General features: G+C 38.2%; 1 protein-coding gene across 1 annotated transcript in view; it reads right to left on the reverse strand.

The window, feature by feature from the left end:
* lgr6 (leucine-rich repeat containing G protein-coupled receptor 6) overlaps window positions 1-13,218 on the reverse strand; it is a 116,068-nt gene that overhangs the window by 22,967 nt on the left and 79,883 nt on the right. Inside the window, exons 4-6 of the mRNA XM_055188325.2 lie at window positions 6,777-6,848; window positions 3,197-3,412; window positions 2,667-2,738 (exon numbers count right to left, since the gene is read on the reverse strand). Of these exons, the coding sequence (XP_055044300.2) occupies window positions 2,667-2,738; window positions 3,197-3,412; window positions 6,777-6,848 (360 nt within the window). The remainder of the gene's footprint in view (window positions 1-2,666; window positions 2,739-3,196; window positions 3,413-6,776; window positions 6,849-13,218) is intronic.

Consider the following 13,218-nt stretch of genomic DNA (forward strand, 5'->3'; position numbering starts at 1 on the left):
CAGGTGTGAACCTCTCAGTATCCTGGAGACCACCATGACTTCAGCATATGCTTGCTCTTTTAATGCCAAGCTTTCATGCGTGCTCTTTGTAATGTCTTTCATACATAAGCAAATACTTTATATGTTGGCTTTGCTTCTTATAGGCCCCTTTTAATTTTTTTTTTGAATTTTAATACATTTCTCATGTATTTATTGGGCATCTTTAACATTTTTTGCTTACATTTCTACATGCCTATAAAATTTGAAAACTTTAGCCATAAAATTATAATGCTTCTAAATGTATTCCCGTCTGTCTAATATAAATAAAAAAGCACATTAAGTGCTTCACCAAAAAAGACACATTTTTTGGCATTAACGAAAATAATACATTTAGATGTTTGTATGTACAATGGGTCCTGTAAAAACTATTGAGCACCTAAAAATGTTATAAAGCACAGAGTTGATAATGTAATGTAACTTTGCAGGTTCCAAGCATCAATGATTGTCAAATCAGTTCTCTGTTTAAACAGCAGAATCAACATCTCATTTGATCATTACAGTTAATAGCAAAGAATGTTTGGGTATCTATGCTAATACTTTAAGACACTTAAGCATATATAATTATTTAATAATTATATATATATATATCCTTATATAATATAACAGTATAATGGTCGTTGATTCTGATTGGTCAATACCTGTGGTTTATTTACTTAAAAACACGCCACATGCAACAATTCTGTGTATCACTGCACTGCACCTTTAGCAACCATCCGTAGCAATATAAACATATGTGAAACATATTGTTTGTTTACAGTCAGTCAGGGACAATTTCCAGCGGAAGAAAGGCTTTATTGATTTTACTTCATTAAAATTGTGTTGATGAATATATACTTTTTTTGTATTGTGTATTAACCAGGTAATAAAACAGACTGATCTCACGGAAAGTCCGTGTTATAGTCACACTTTTTTTTAATTAATATATTCGTTTCCATGGCACGAAATTCAGCTTTTCATTTTCGTGTCAATCGCACAAATTTCTTTAAATAGTTTTTCGTGTCCATTGCACGACTTTCTTTTTCGTTTCATTTTATGTATTGTTTTTTCATTGTTTTGTTCTATTTTCCTACCAGTGTTGGGGTTGGGGTTAGAATCACTTTTTTTTTTACATTTTTAGACATCCTAACCCAAACCCCAACTCCGAGAGAATAGTTTTAAAAGTGGAAGAAAAACATGTAGAAACCAATACATAACCCAAACCCCAAATCTAACCCCAAGCGACAATGATTTAAAAATAGGAAAAAAAGAGAAAAAATTTCATAAAATGACACGAAAAAGAAAGTCGTGCTACGGACACGAAAAACTATTTATAGAAATTTGTGCGAGTGACACGAAAAAGACATTCGTTCTCAAGGCACAAAAAAAACTGAATTTCGTGCCATGGACACGGATAAATTTATCACATTTTTCGTGACTATAACATATCGAGCCCCTAAGGTGACATTGGAGTAAACAAATTTAAAGTTTAGTTTCATGTGCTCACGCGAAGCCATGTGCAGAATTTTTTTTTAAGTTTAGTTTCGCACGTGCACACGCGAAACTAAACTTCATTTAATTTTTGCTCTATGTCCCCTTAGGGGCTCCGTAATAACACACCTTGCCATGAGATCATGTTGTAATAAAAGCAATAAGGTACTTCATACCTGTGCTGTATCATAAATTAATCCCCGAGTAGGGCTGTAACGATTAATCATGCATATGCGCGTTTTCTCAATGAATGAATTTGAATGAATTACGGTAAAATCCTGGCACATCCGGACACCAGGGGGGCGCTCTCATGCAGAAACTCCCTTTGTGCCACAGAAGTAGCAGCATTACAAACGCTATTCCAGGAAATGTCTACAGGAGTATTTATATTGTTTCATGTATTTTCATGATAATAAAGAATATTTTACATGATTTTTATTTAATGAGTGTTGCTTTTTTAAATGCACGTTATAAAGAACTCTGACTCATAATGATTTTAGATTGATAAGGACTTCCTACTGACCAAATGCCGTAGTACATGCACAAGCTATGCATGAAACAAAGATTCGTAGCCTTGCGATTCAGAATCGATTTCAGACAGGCATTTTTAATGGGACACATGATTTAATTGTTACATCCCTACTCCAGAGACTTATTTATGATACAGCACTAGCATCAAGTACCTTATTGCTTATTTTTGTCTATACATGGCACTGAAATAGCTTTGAATCTTCTTCATTTTATGTATTCAAGAACTCTTGCACGTATGAGTGCTTTTGTATTAAAAAATAACTAAAAACATCACACAACAAACACTGAGGTCACAGGACACTTGTTGATCAAAGCCTGTCATACAGTCATCAATTTAAATAAGAGGAAAGAGTGTTTTCAGAAAACATGGCCCTATAATTAAAGATGACATCTCAATAGCCGAAGAAATGATTTTCTTAGTCATCTAAGGCTGAACCACTTAAGATGAGTAAAGTCAAATTAAGTTTGTCGTAATTTTGGTTAGAATTGATTATAGGTCCGAGCATATCCACAAAGCATTCAATGAAGATGCTAAAATCAAAAAACAGACCATGTTGTGTTTGCATTAAATACAGGAACTGATTTTATGTTGCTTATAACATCCATCAAAAAAAAAAGATATTACTTACAGAGTCTCTAGGCTGTGGAGTCCCTCAAAGCTGTTCTGTCCGAGAGTCTGGATCATGTTGTTATGAAGATGCCTGAATGTGTAAACATCAAAGAAAACCGCATAAATGACACTTGTGCATATTCAAATTAATGTAAATCATTTGCAGATAATATAACTCAATTCACGATCATTTCACTGCTTTGTAATTCAAAAAGAATTAGATTTGTGGTGTCCTATCAACCCAAATCATGCATTTCATGCAAAGTATGCACTTCCTTATTTTATTTTTTTGTCCTCATTCTAGTGTTGTAGTCGAGTCCAACTCAAGTTAAGACCAAGACCAGAGATGAAGTGCAAAGTCCGAATCAAGATAAAGCTGGACTTACACTCGACACTCGATCTCTGGTCTTGTTCTTGATTCCCTCAAATTGCCATGTACAATGGTTATAGTTGAGAAAGATATGTTAGTGTGTGGTGTAAATAGTTTATTTCTAAGAATGTTGAGTCAAGGTCATGTCATACTTGGCTACATCATGAGAAGATACATACAGCACAACTAGGTTGGATAGGTTCCTGAAGGCGAAGTCTGGGATGTGGGTGATGCGGTTTAGGGCGAGGGTCATGGCCTGCAGTGAGGAGAGATCATTGAGTGCGGCCACCGGGATCTCTTTTAGGGCATTGTCATCGAGCCAGAGGTGGCGCAGTGAGCGCATGCCCGAAAAGGTCCTTGCTGGGACCTCCGTGATCAGGTTGGCATCCAGACGCCTATGTTTATCGGGAGAAACAAAAGCATCTGCATGTTTATTGCTGTGACGCCTTTTGAAGATCATGCTATTTGTGCAATCTACAACAGTTATGTACCAGTCACCAGGTTAAGCCTTTAACTTTTACCAAGAACATGTGCATTTATTGTCAAAACACCAGGAAAAATTTTGCAAAAATAAACACTTACAAGGCATGCATGAGAATTCAAAGATGAAAGGCATTGGGCTTTCATAGGAATCTTGTTTACGGCGTTCTACTACTATCTAGATGAATCACTGATTGACGTTTTTGAACCTATGTCAACAAGAGGCCATACGCCACCCAACCCACGCTTTCTGTTCTCCTGTAACTTTTTAACACTGATATGGCACGACTCCAGCTGCGGTATTTGTGACCTGGTTGATGGCAACAATCCTGGTCTAGGCAGTGTACTGTCACGAAATCTAGCATTTGCTTCTTTTCTATTGAACTACCACGCCCTACAAAGGTACATGAAAACAAGCACACAAAAGAGGCAGCAATTGTGTCTAACTAAAGAGATAATACCGTGCTGTGGTCTGTGGTAATAACATTTCTGTTTTGATGATAACATAATTAGGATCATTTCATTGCCGCTTTTGATTTGACCTTTTGTTCGTCCGGTGTGTGGATTGCCACCACTAACTGAGAGCTCTAGTTTTTCTCAGAGTGATTTATATATATGACTGTTTTATGAAGCTATATTTGTTTGATCCAGCATGGACTTGTTTAATGAGAATTTGGCATGCTTGCTGCTCTGAATGTTTAAGAAGCATTGGAAGTCTGCAGGTGTCTTGCTATGCCTTTATTTACATTTGTGAATTTGGCAGACATTTTTATTTCAACGTGACTTACAGTGGTATACATTTAATCAGTATGTGCATCAAACCTTTTTGCATTGCTCACGCAATGCTCTACCACTTGAGCTAAAGGAACATAAGACACTAGTGCTTTTTGGATTTGTACATTTGGAAACTTGACTCCTTAATCACACTTGCTTTTCAAAGATGAAGAAAGTTGTGCAATCACTCTTGACAGGCGAACACAGGCCGCCAAAGCAAAGATCCCACACTTGATCCAACCACATGAAGGCGTTTTTGAAAATGAGCTATTACGCTTTTATTTCTTCCTGTGCTCATACGGTTTAATATACCACCGATTGTTAATTTAATGGTTTTTAGCTTTGTGGCATGGAGAGTTGATTTGGTTAAAGCCACCAAGTGATCGTTGCACCATGTCGACTGGGAGGCTTTGAGATGCTCTTCCCTACAACATTTTGGCAATTAAACAAAGCGCTAAAGATAAAAGCTGTGAAGAAACAATCAAAGGCTGCTGGAAATAATTGAAAGAGAAGACGTTTGGAATTCTCTCACAAATCTAAGAATGAAGCACAAGCCGGTTGTTCACAGACCTTGACATCTCCACAACCAAGATGAATGTCCTCCCTATGTCAACAAGTTAAGCCTTTGATCTAATGAATGTTGCCCCCGGATTCAGTGTGTATGTGTGTGGGGGGTGTGTGCGTGCAGAACTTCCTCGCTCAGCCGAGTCATGATGTATGATAGCAGACGAGCAAGTGGAGTTAGCCTCAAGCACTTCCTCTGCATTTTTCCATTGTGACCTTTCACACTCATTCCTTTTACAATGGCCTCTCCTCACTTCCCCTTTGCCCTCCTTGGCCCTCAAGTCCTCTAGTTCAGGGTACTTCACGGAGAGCATCAGAGGAACTTGAACCCAAAGCACAATTGAATATCCCTCCATATTCTCCATATGAAAGCGTTTTGAAAAAAGTAAACACTGACCTCTTGAGCACCTGCATTAAGATCCTCAAGACTTGAAAGTACATGTGACGCAATAACTTTTGCAGTCACTTTTCCTGGTACCTCATTGGTGGGCAACGCAGTGTATGATCAAGAGGTAATGCATTGCCTCCTGTTTAAGGCAATATTTGTTGCTCAACTTTGACTGGATAGATGCTTTTATCAGATCTCCCTAATCCTGGGAGGGTGGTCTTGATATCAAAGGATGCTCTGTGCTGAGCATAGCCAGTATAGCCTACAGTCCCAAACTCTCATGTAGAAACAAAGATGAGTTTTATCCCTAGTCGTCTGTCCTGCCTCAACTCATCTTCTTTCTGTCTACATTGGGCGCCAATGGACTTCAAAACGTACACCCCCCAGTGGTTAACCGATCCCCATCTTATCATTACCCTAAATTACATGTTTGTTGAGATATAAATGTCTTTGCACTGTTGTGGGAACCCAGGATAGAGCACCTAGCTGAATCCCTGCATTTTCTTTGTTATGGAAAATTGAAAGTGAGCGCAAGTTAGTTGGATGTATGCCAGAGCTCTGCCTCGATACAGGGTGGGCATGCACACAGTCTGTGTGCGTCTGGAGCCTCTTCTGGAAGCAAGCGCGTCTTCCATGCGGAAAACTCTGTTGGTGGTAAAGGAATTAAATCTGTATGCCATGACTCTAATGAAAACATCCTCGTGAAGGTAGACGGAAATGAGCACATGGATATTTACATGAAATTATTCATTTGGAAAAAGCAGGGTTTGTGGCTCCACTCCAGGATGCTGACTGGCATCAGGAAACTGAAATAATTGAGCGGAGCAGATGGACAAGGCCAGACGAAATCCCAGACGATATTTAGATTCTGACCTTTTCATGGGGAACCAGTTAGGAAGAGGGCACGTTTCGGAATGAAGTTTGGACTTTAGGGAAGAGCAACTGATGGAAAATTGGGCTCTTCACAGCTCATTGAATCTCCCCGTGGTTGCTCAATAGCCAGAACGCAGTGTCTTGCGGGTTCCTCATAGGTTCCAGATGCTCCAACAGGCCTGTGAAGGTTCCTCTCATTGACTGTTCTGATATTAAATGTGACATAGTCACAGTCTACCTTCCTGAAGCATCTTGTCTGACTTCTGGAATATCATTTTTGTACATGAAGAGTTTAGTTCCAAAATGAGATAACTCAGGATTTTAGCAGCGGTTAACAGCTGGTTGGATTAAACACAAGGTGTTTTATGGTCGGGTTTAGTCACTATTTTATAGCCTACTCTTTTATGTCTGACTACAGAACAGATATGTAAAAGTAGCATTCAGTTATGTTAAAATGCAATATAATGTGACAGATCAAAGAGTAGAAGCAAATTGTAGATTTCAGGTGCCAACTTCTATAGCTCGAAAGCAATCTTTGAATCCAGACAGTCTGTTTCATGGTCATAACAAGGAGGTCTACTCTTGGCATGCAGTCCTATCCAGTGTTGCTTAAATATACACCAATATTCTATATAATCTATAACAGCCCACATTTGTTTGAGATCATATGTGATACTTACAGAGAAAGTAAATTGGGTAATTCCCAATGATCTTCACCAGGCAGTCTCTCTAACTGGTTATTCTGCAACATCCTGCAAAGACATCATCAATGACAACGATTAGTTGTGTTCTAAATAATATAATATAACAATGCTTGTCTGTGTTCATGAAATTCCAGTTTGTGTGATGCTTTTTTGTGAACCTTTTTTTTGGCGAAGAAAAGTACACAAACCAATTGGCTAAAAAAGCTTGTCAGGATGGTTATAGCTGCCATACAAAGACAAGAGTGGACCATGTTACCAATGCGGTTACCTGAGATCAATCAGTCAGGACGTATGACTTTGTGGTGCACTTTCAATGGACAAAATCAGAACATGCAAGGGGTAAAAAACTTAAAAGACTGGGAAAGAAACTGCTTGGGTGGGCCATTGATGTCATTCTCGAAGGACTGGTAAAATAAGGGAGCAAAAGGAGAAGGAAGCGGTGAAACAATGATGCTGAGCTCTTTGAACAAAACAAATTATTCCAATGTGAGAGCATGCAGTCATAGATGCTGGGCTTTAATTACAGGGCAGACAGCTTTATCATGTCCAATCAAATGAAAGTCCTGACATTTGACCAAGCAGCAGAGAATTGCCTGTGTCTGGGAGAATAAGTATGCCTTTGTGGACAGGATTTCCTTATCGAGGAAATCATGGTGCCACCACAGCTGCTGTGAACTTAGACTTTAGATGTCCAGCAGACATGATGTTGTAATTCTTCAGTCATTTGAACGCAACAAAGTATTTATTCATCTTCCCGAAGTTTTATTGTTGAGTGGGATTGGCATATTTTAAATAACAATTTCTCTTGATGTGAGATCATGTTTTTCTTGCACCTTTGAGCCTTGGTTAAGACATTGAAATATAAAAGCACACTTTTAAAACATTTTTGGTTCCTCAAAGAACCATTTAGTCAAATCTTCTTAGGAAAAACATTTATTTCATACATTTTTATAATCTAAAGCAGGGGTTTTCAAACTTTTTGATGACAGGGACTCCCACAAACCCCTTTAGAGAGAGACCTTTTCCTAAAATATTTTTGATAAAAAACAGAGAAATTATAATTGTCATAAAGACAGCAAATTGTTTATAAACTTAAAATGGACATTCCAAATACTTTTTAAGATGTAAAATAAATATTTTCTGTCCCCGGAGTACATTTGTGAAGTTTTAGCTCAAAATACCCCATAGATAATTTATTATAACATGTTAAATTAACATTTTGTAGGTGTCAATTATGTGCCGTTTTGTGTGTGTCCTTGCAAATGAGTTGATCTCTGCACTAAATGGCATTGTTGTGGTTGGATAGTGCAGATTAAGGGGCGGTATTATCCCCTTCTGACATCACAAGGGGAGCCAAATTTAAATTACCTATTTTTCACATGCTTGCAAAGAATGGTTTACCAAAACTAAGTTATTGGGTTGATCTTTTTTTACATTTTCTAGGTTGATAGAAACACTGGGGACCCAATTATAGCACTTAAACATGAAATAAGTCATGATATGTCCCCTTTAAATAACTGGCTACATAGACAATTTTTGCTGGTCTTTTTTCTATTGAAATTTTCTAGGGGACGCCTTGGAACCTTTAGGGGGAACCCGGGGGTCCTTGGACCCCAGTCTGAAAACCCCTGATTTAAAAAAACTTTATTTCACTACAAAGAACCTTTTGTGATACAGAACTTTTTTCATATGATGAAGGTTCTTTATGAAACCATTTAGCAAAAAAAAAAAAAGGTTTTTCTATGGCATTGTGAAGCACCTTAAATTTTATAAGTGTAACTGGCTCATTGAATTAAATGCAAGGTAAACTTTGTAAAATGATTGGAAAATACTATAATAAGTGTAAAGGTTTATCCCATCACAACCTTAGTCATGGGTCTTCAACAGGGGGTCCTCCAAATATTGCGTAACTTAAAAAATATATATATTTTTAAATGAAATTATTAATAATAATAATAATAATAATAATAATAATAATAATAATAATAATAATAGAAACAATAAAAGAAACTTCATTAAAATGAAGGTTCCCCATTAAAAAAAAATCGTTACATTTAAAATGTTATGTATTAGTATGCATCATACGGAGCCCCCAAGAGGACATGGGGCAAAAATTAGAGCCCGACCGATTTATCGTTTTGCCGATTTTATCGGCCGATATGAGCATGTCGCAGATATATCTGTATCGGCGTATAAGCCGCAGATATGCGCCGATATGAACGTTTGTTACAGAACACATTAAATGCATTTGAAAGATGTAAGTACTTGTTTGTCCAGCAGAGTGCGCCATACTGGTTGCTAATGGCGACCCAGATCACTCACTGTAGTGACACCATCCAATCCCCCACCCCCTTCACTTCAGTTCAGTCAGTCTCTCAGTTCAGGTGGCTGCAGTCACGCAGTGTCTTCTTCACAACATTTTTACACCTGGTATTAAGACGCGCTTTGGTCGATTGGATTATAAATGGACAAGAGAGACGCATTCCCGCTTACATTTGGTGTTTTTAATCCGTCTCTTTGTCGACTTGCGAGTTAAAACGCAAGCGGGAGAAATGACGCGAGACGGAGAAATGACACATTTAAACTACGCGCAGCCGTGCACTTATATAACACTATATGAGATTACTGCTGCTTGTGTTGTTAGTTAACACGCTCATTTCAGAGCAATTGATTCAATAAGCTCGCGCAACTCTACACCCTTGCTAAATAAAAGAGGCGGAGCGAAGACGCATTAGTTTTATTAAAGTCTAAAGTTTGCACGGAACCCTGGGTTTGTGTTATAAAAACGTTGTGCACAAGCACAACATTAAACATAGCGTACATTAGTATGTGCTCCGTCAAGCATTGTCTTCTTCGTAACTGTGAGAGGCTAACTAATTTGTGAAGTACACAACTTACTGTAAAGCTAATAATCAATGACTTCATAAGTTTCTCTTTATAACGTTATTCTCGTCAAAACTGCAAATGATGCAAGTTTTATGTATTTTGTTCTCTTTGTGTTTTAAAGTTATTTATAATAAGTCAAGTTTACTGTTTAGTGCACTGATATCCAACTAATTTTGGATAATAAAGTTTATTGTTAACTTCTTGCCTATAGTACATATCTTTGTCACATCAATATAAGTGTTGGATCACCACATTTGTGAGTGATCACCACATTTGTGAGTGATCATTGCATTGCATTGTATTTATTCATAGTATATTATGTTAAAGTATATAGTGTATTCTATGTACAGTACTTTAGTATAACATACTGTAGTATATACTGAACTATAATGTACACATAAAGAATATCGGCCGATATATCGTTATCGGTCTTTTTTTACTCCCTAATATCTGTATCGGCATCGGCCCGAAAAAACGCATATCGGTCGGGCTCTAGCAAAAATTAAATAAAGTTTAGTTTTGCATGCGCACATAAAACTATCACATGCTCACGTGAAACTATCGCCTTCTCACGTGAAACTATTGCGTGCTCACATAAAACTTTTGCTTTCACGTGCGCGCGCGAAAGTTTCACGTGAGCACGCGAAACTTAACTTAAAAATTCTGCACATGAATGTTTCGCATGAGCACAAGTTTCAGGTGAGCACATGAACCTAAACTTTGCATTTTTTATACCAATGTCACCTTAGGGGCTCGGTAGCATCATGTGTATACAAATAATGCTTATTTTCAGAGGCGCACCTTGTCAACAGGCATGGCAGGCAACTGCTTGGAGCCATGAGCCACTAGAGGGCCCCCGAGTTTGTTTCTCGGATAGAAATAGGAGTACATTTAATGAATATTTATGTAACAAATATTCAACATGTAGGTTGATTTTCCTTAATTGTGTTAACACCAGAATTAGTTTGTTCACGCATCCTGATTTGTGGTTACAGTACAGTATATTGGGTCAACCAAAAGAAGAAATCAGAATCGTAAAATTTCTATACCTGTTTGAAATTGCCATTATTTTTTAACATTCTGTTTTAACCTTTAAACAAACACTGGGCCGTCAGCTACTCGTGCCTCTGACAAGTTTAGTGGTTAAAAGGTTGGTTAGCAGTACAACAGCATACAGAAAACAGAGAGAGAAAGACTTTTAACTATTGTTACACCCAACCCGGTCTCTGTCTGCACCGACCACATAAATAGGATTTCTGACAACAAACATTTGTCAAAAACATTTTCTTTGCTTTAACGGTCATGTTGGATAGGATTCAAAACCGTCTGGCTCATCAAGCACTTTAAATCTAGACAAATGAACAGTCAAATCAAACTTTTCAAAAGTATAATTTTTGAAAATATCACGCCACTTGATTTAGACACAAATGAGACTATTTAGGTTATTTAAAGAGACAATTCCAATTTGTGGGGCGTTGAAATGATTTGATTTGGCAGGACAATTTCCTGAGGTATGTAATCAAAAAGTTTATGTAAGTGGATGATTGAATAGCAATACAGGGCAAATTCTGCCTTCAGGACAGCACAGCAGGGTGGATGGAATAGGGTGTGGAAATTTTTGGCCGAATTGTTGACGTGAATGAGGGCAATCCAGGGCTCTGACAGTGGAAATGAGACAGATACATTTGCCTTTCCATCAAACGACTCTAAAGGAATTTTACAAGTTCAATACAGGTTAAGCTTTATCAAAAAATCAATTCCAGAATAATGGATTTTCAGTCAAAACTTAAATAAATTTATTTATTACCGAAATATTGAACCATCTGTTTAGATTTTTCTAAACCTCTAAAGACACAGTCCAGACATCAAAAATATCAGTCTATACACGTGTTTTCTATTTTAGATATGTGCATATCTTCTTATTTACATGTGCATGCGTTATTTAATGAAAAATGACAAGTTTTTGGTATACTGCATACATTGAAGGAATACTGTGAATTAAAATTAAAAATTAAAATTAAAAATTTCAATTGGGGTCATTTTTACCCCCAAAGGGCCTCTTTTGGTGAATTTTTTACACCTCTTTTTTATATGAATCTTGACAGATAATCTGGAAAAGTCACAAAATCTTTTTCCACTGAGATGAAGGGAACCATGTTTTTAAACTAAAGAAAAGTGGCTTGGGAGTAGAATTGACCCCAAGGGACTTATTAGGGTTAACCAATAAATGGAGAAAGGATGGCTCTTCAAAGAACTTAAATATTTATTTTATTACATTTTTTGTGTGTGCATTTATGGTTGTGATATTTCTCTATTATGGACATCACAAGCTTAAAGGCACACCGCGGAACTTTTTGGCCACTAGGGGGCCCTAGACATGTATTTTTCACGCCTAGCGCCCCTAGAGGCCACAAGCGCCGCAGCACTGTCGCAAAGGAAAAGAGCTGGCCAACCTTAAAACTAAACTAAAAACTAAACATTTAAAATGCTAAAAGATCAACATTTTGAGACATCAGGGAGAAACGCAGTCATGTTACAACTTTGTGATGAGGAACTCGTGGCAGAAGCCATTTCTCAATCTGAAGGTTGCAGCCTCCGGATGTTGTATTTCTAAGCTGCATACTGTCACGGTCTTGTCAGACATCTATGCTAGATGCAGGTCTGAGTGCATCTGACAGGACCGTGGCAGTATCGTGTTCTGTGTGGGGACATGTGGAATCACATTCTGTGTGTGGCTTCCACATGTTCCCGGTGTCTTGTTGCTGTCGTGATCTTGCCAGACCTTAGTATAGGTTCAGGTCTGTGTTAGAGGGCAAGACCATGGCAGCATTGTGTGTACGTGGGAACACGTGTGTTTCACATCATGTCTGTGTAACACGTGTTCCCAGTGTTTTGTGGCTGTCATGGTCTTGCCTGACTTTGGTTATAGTCAAGGTTGGATGTTGGCAAGATTATGGCAGCATTGTTTATGTGGGAACACGTGTGTTTTCACATCATGTATGTGTGACACGTGTTCCCAGTGTCTTGTCACTTTTACCCTACTCCCTTATGTAATCGTGTCTTAAGTGATTAATTATGTTCACCTGTTCCCCATTGATGTGCTGTCTATTTAAGGCCCTCGTGTTCTTTGTGTGGTGTGCGTGCGTTGTTGTAAACTCAGTGTTATGTACTCAGTGATCTGTTCCAGTCATTCTCGTGTTCTACTTTGTGTTCCACCACAGTGTTATTATTTCATGTTCTGTTTTACCCCCACGTGGGTTTGTTTGTTCCGTCTGATTAAAATACATAGTTATTTTCTTACATCTGGTCTGCGTTTGGGTTCATCTTTAGTTTTCCTTTTCCGGTGTTTAAACCGATCGTGACATAACGCACGCACCAAACTGAACCCAGCGGATCACTATGCAATGTGCATCGGACCCGGAGTGGTGGTCCTCCATTGCAGCGCAGACGCTCTCCGGGGGTAGCCCCTTCCCACCGCAGAGGGACCTTCCACTCCGGGACTATGCCTTGGCGGTGGAGAGCAGTAAGGGTT

Source organism: Misgurnus anguillicaudatus, chromosome 13 (genome assembly GCF_027580225.2).
Source record: "Misgurnus anguillicaudatus chromosome 13, ASM2758022v2, whole genome shotgun sequence".
Lineage (NCBI taxonomy): Eukaryota > Metazoa > Chordata > Actinopteri > Cypriniformes > Cobitidae > Misgurnus > Misgurnus anguillicaudatus.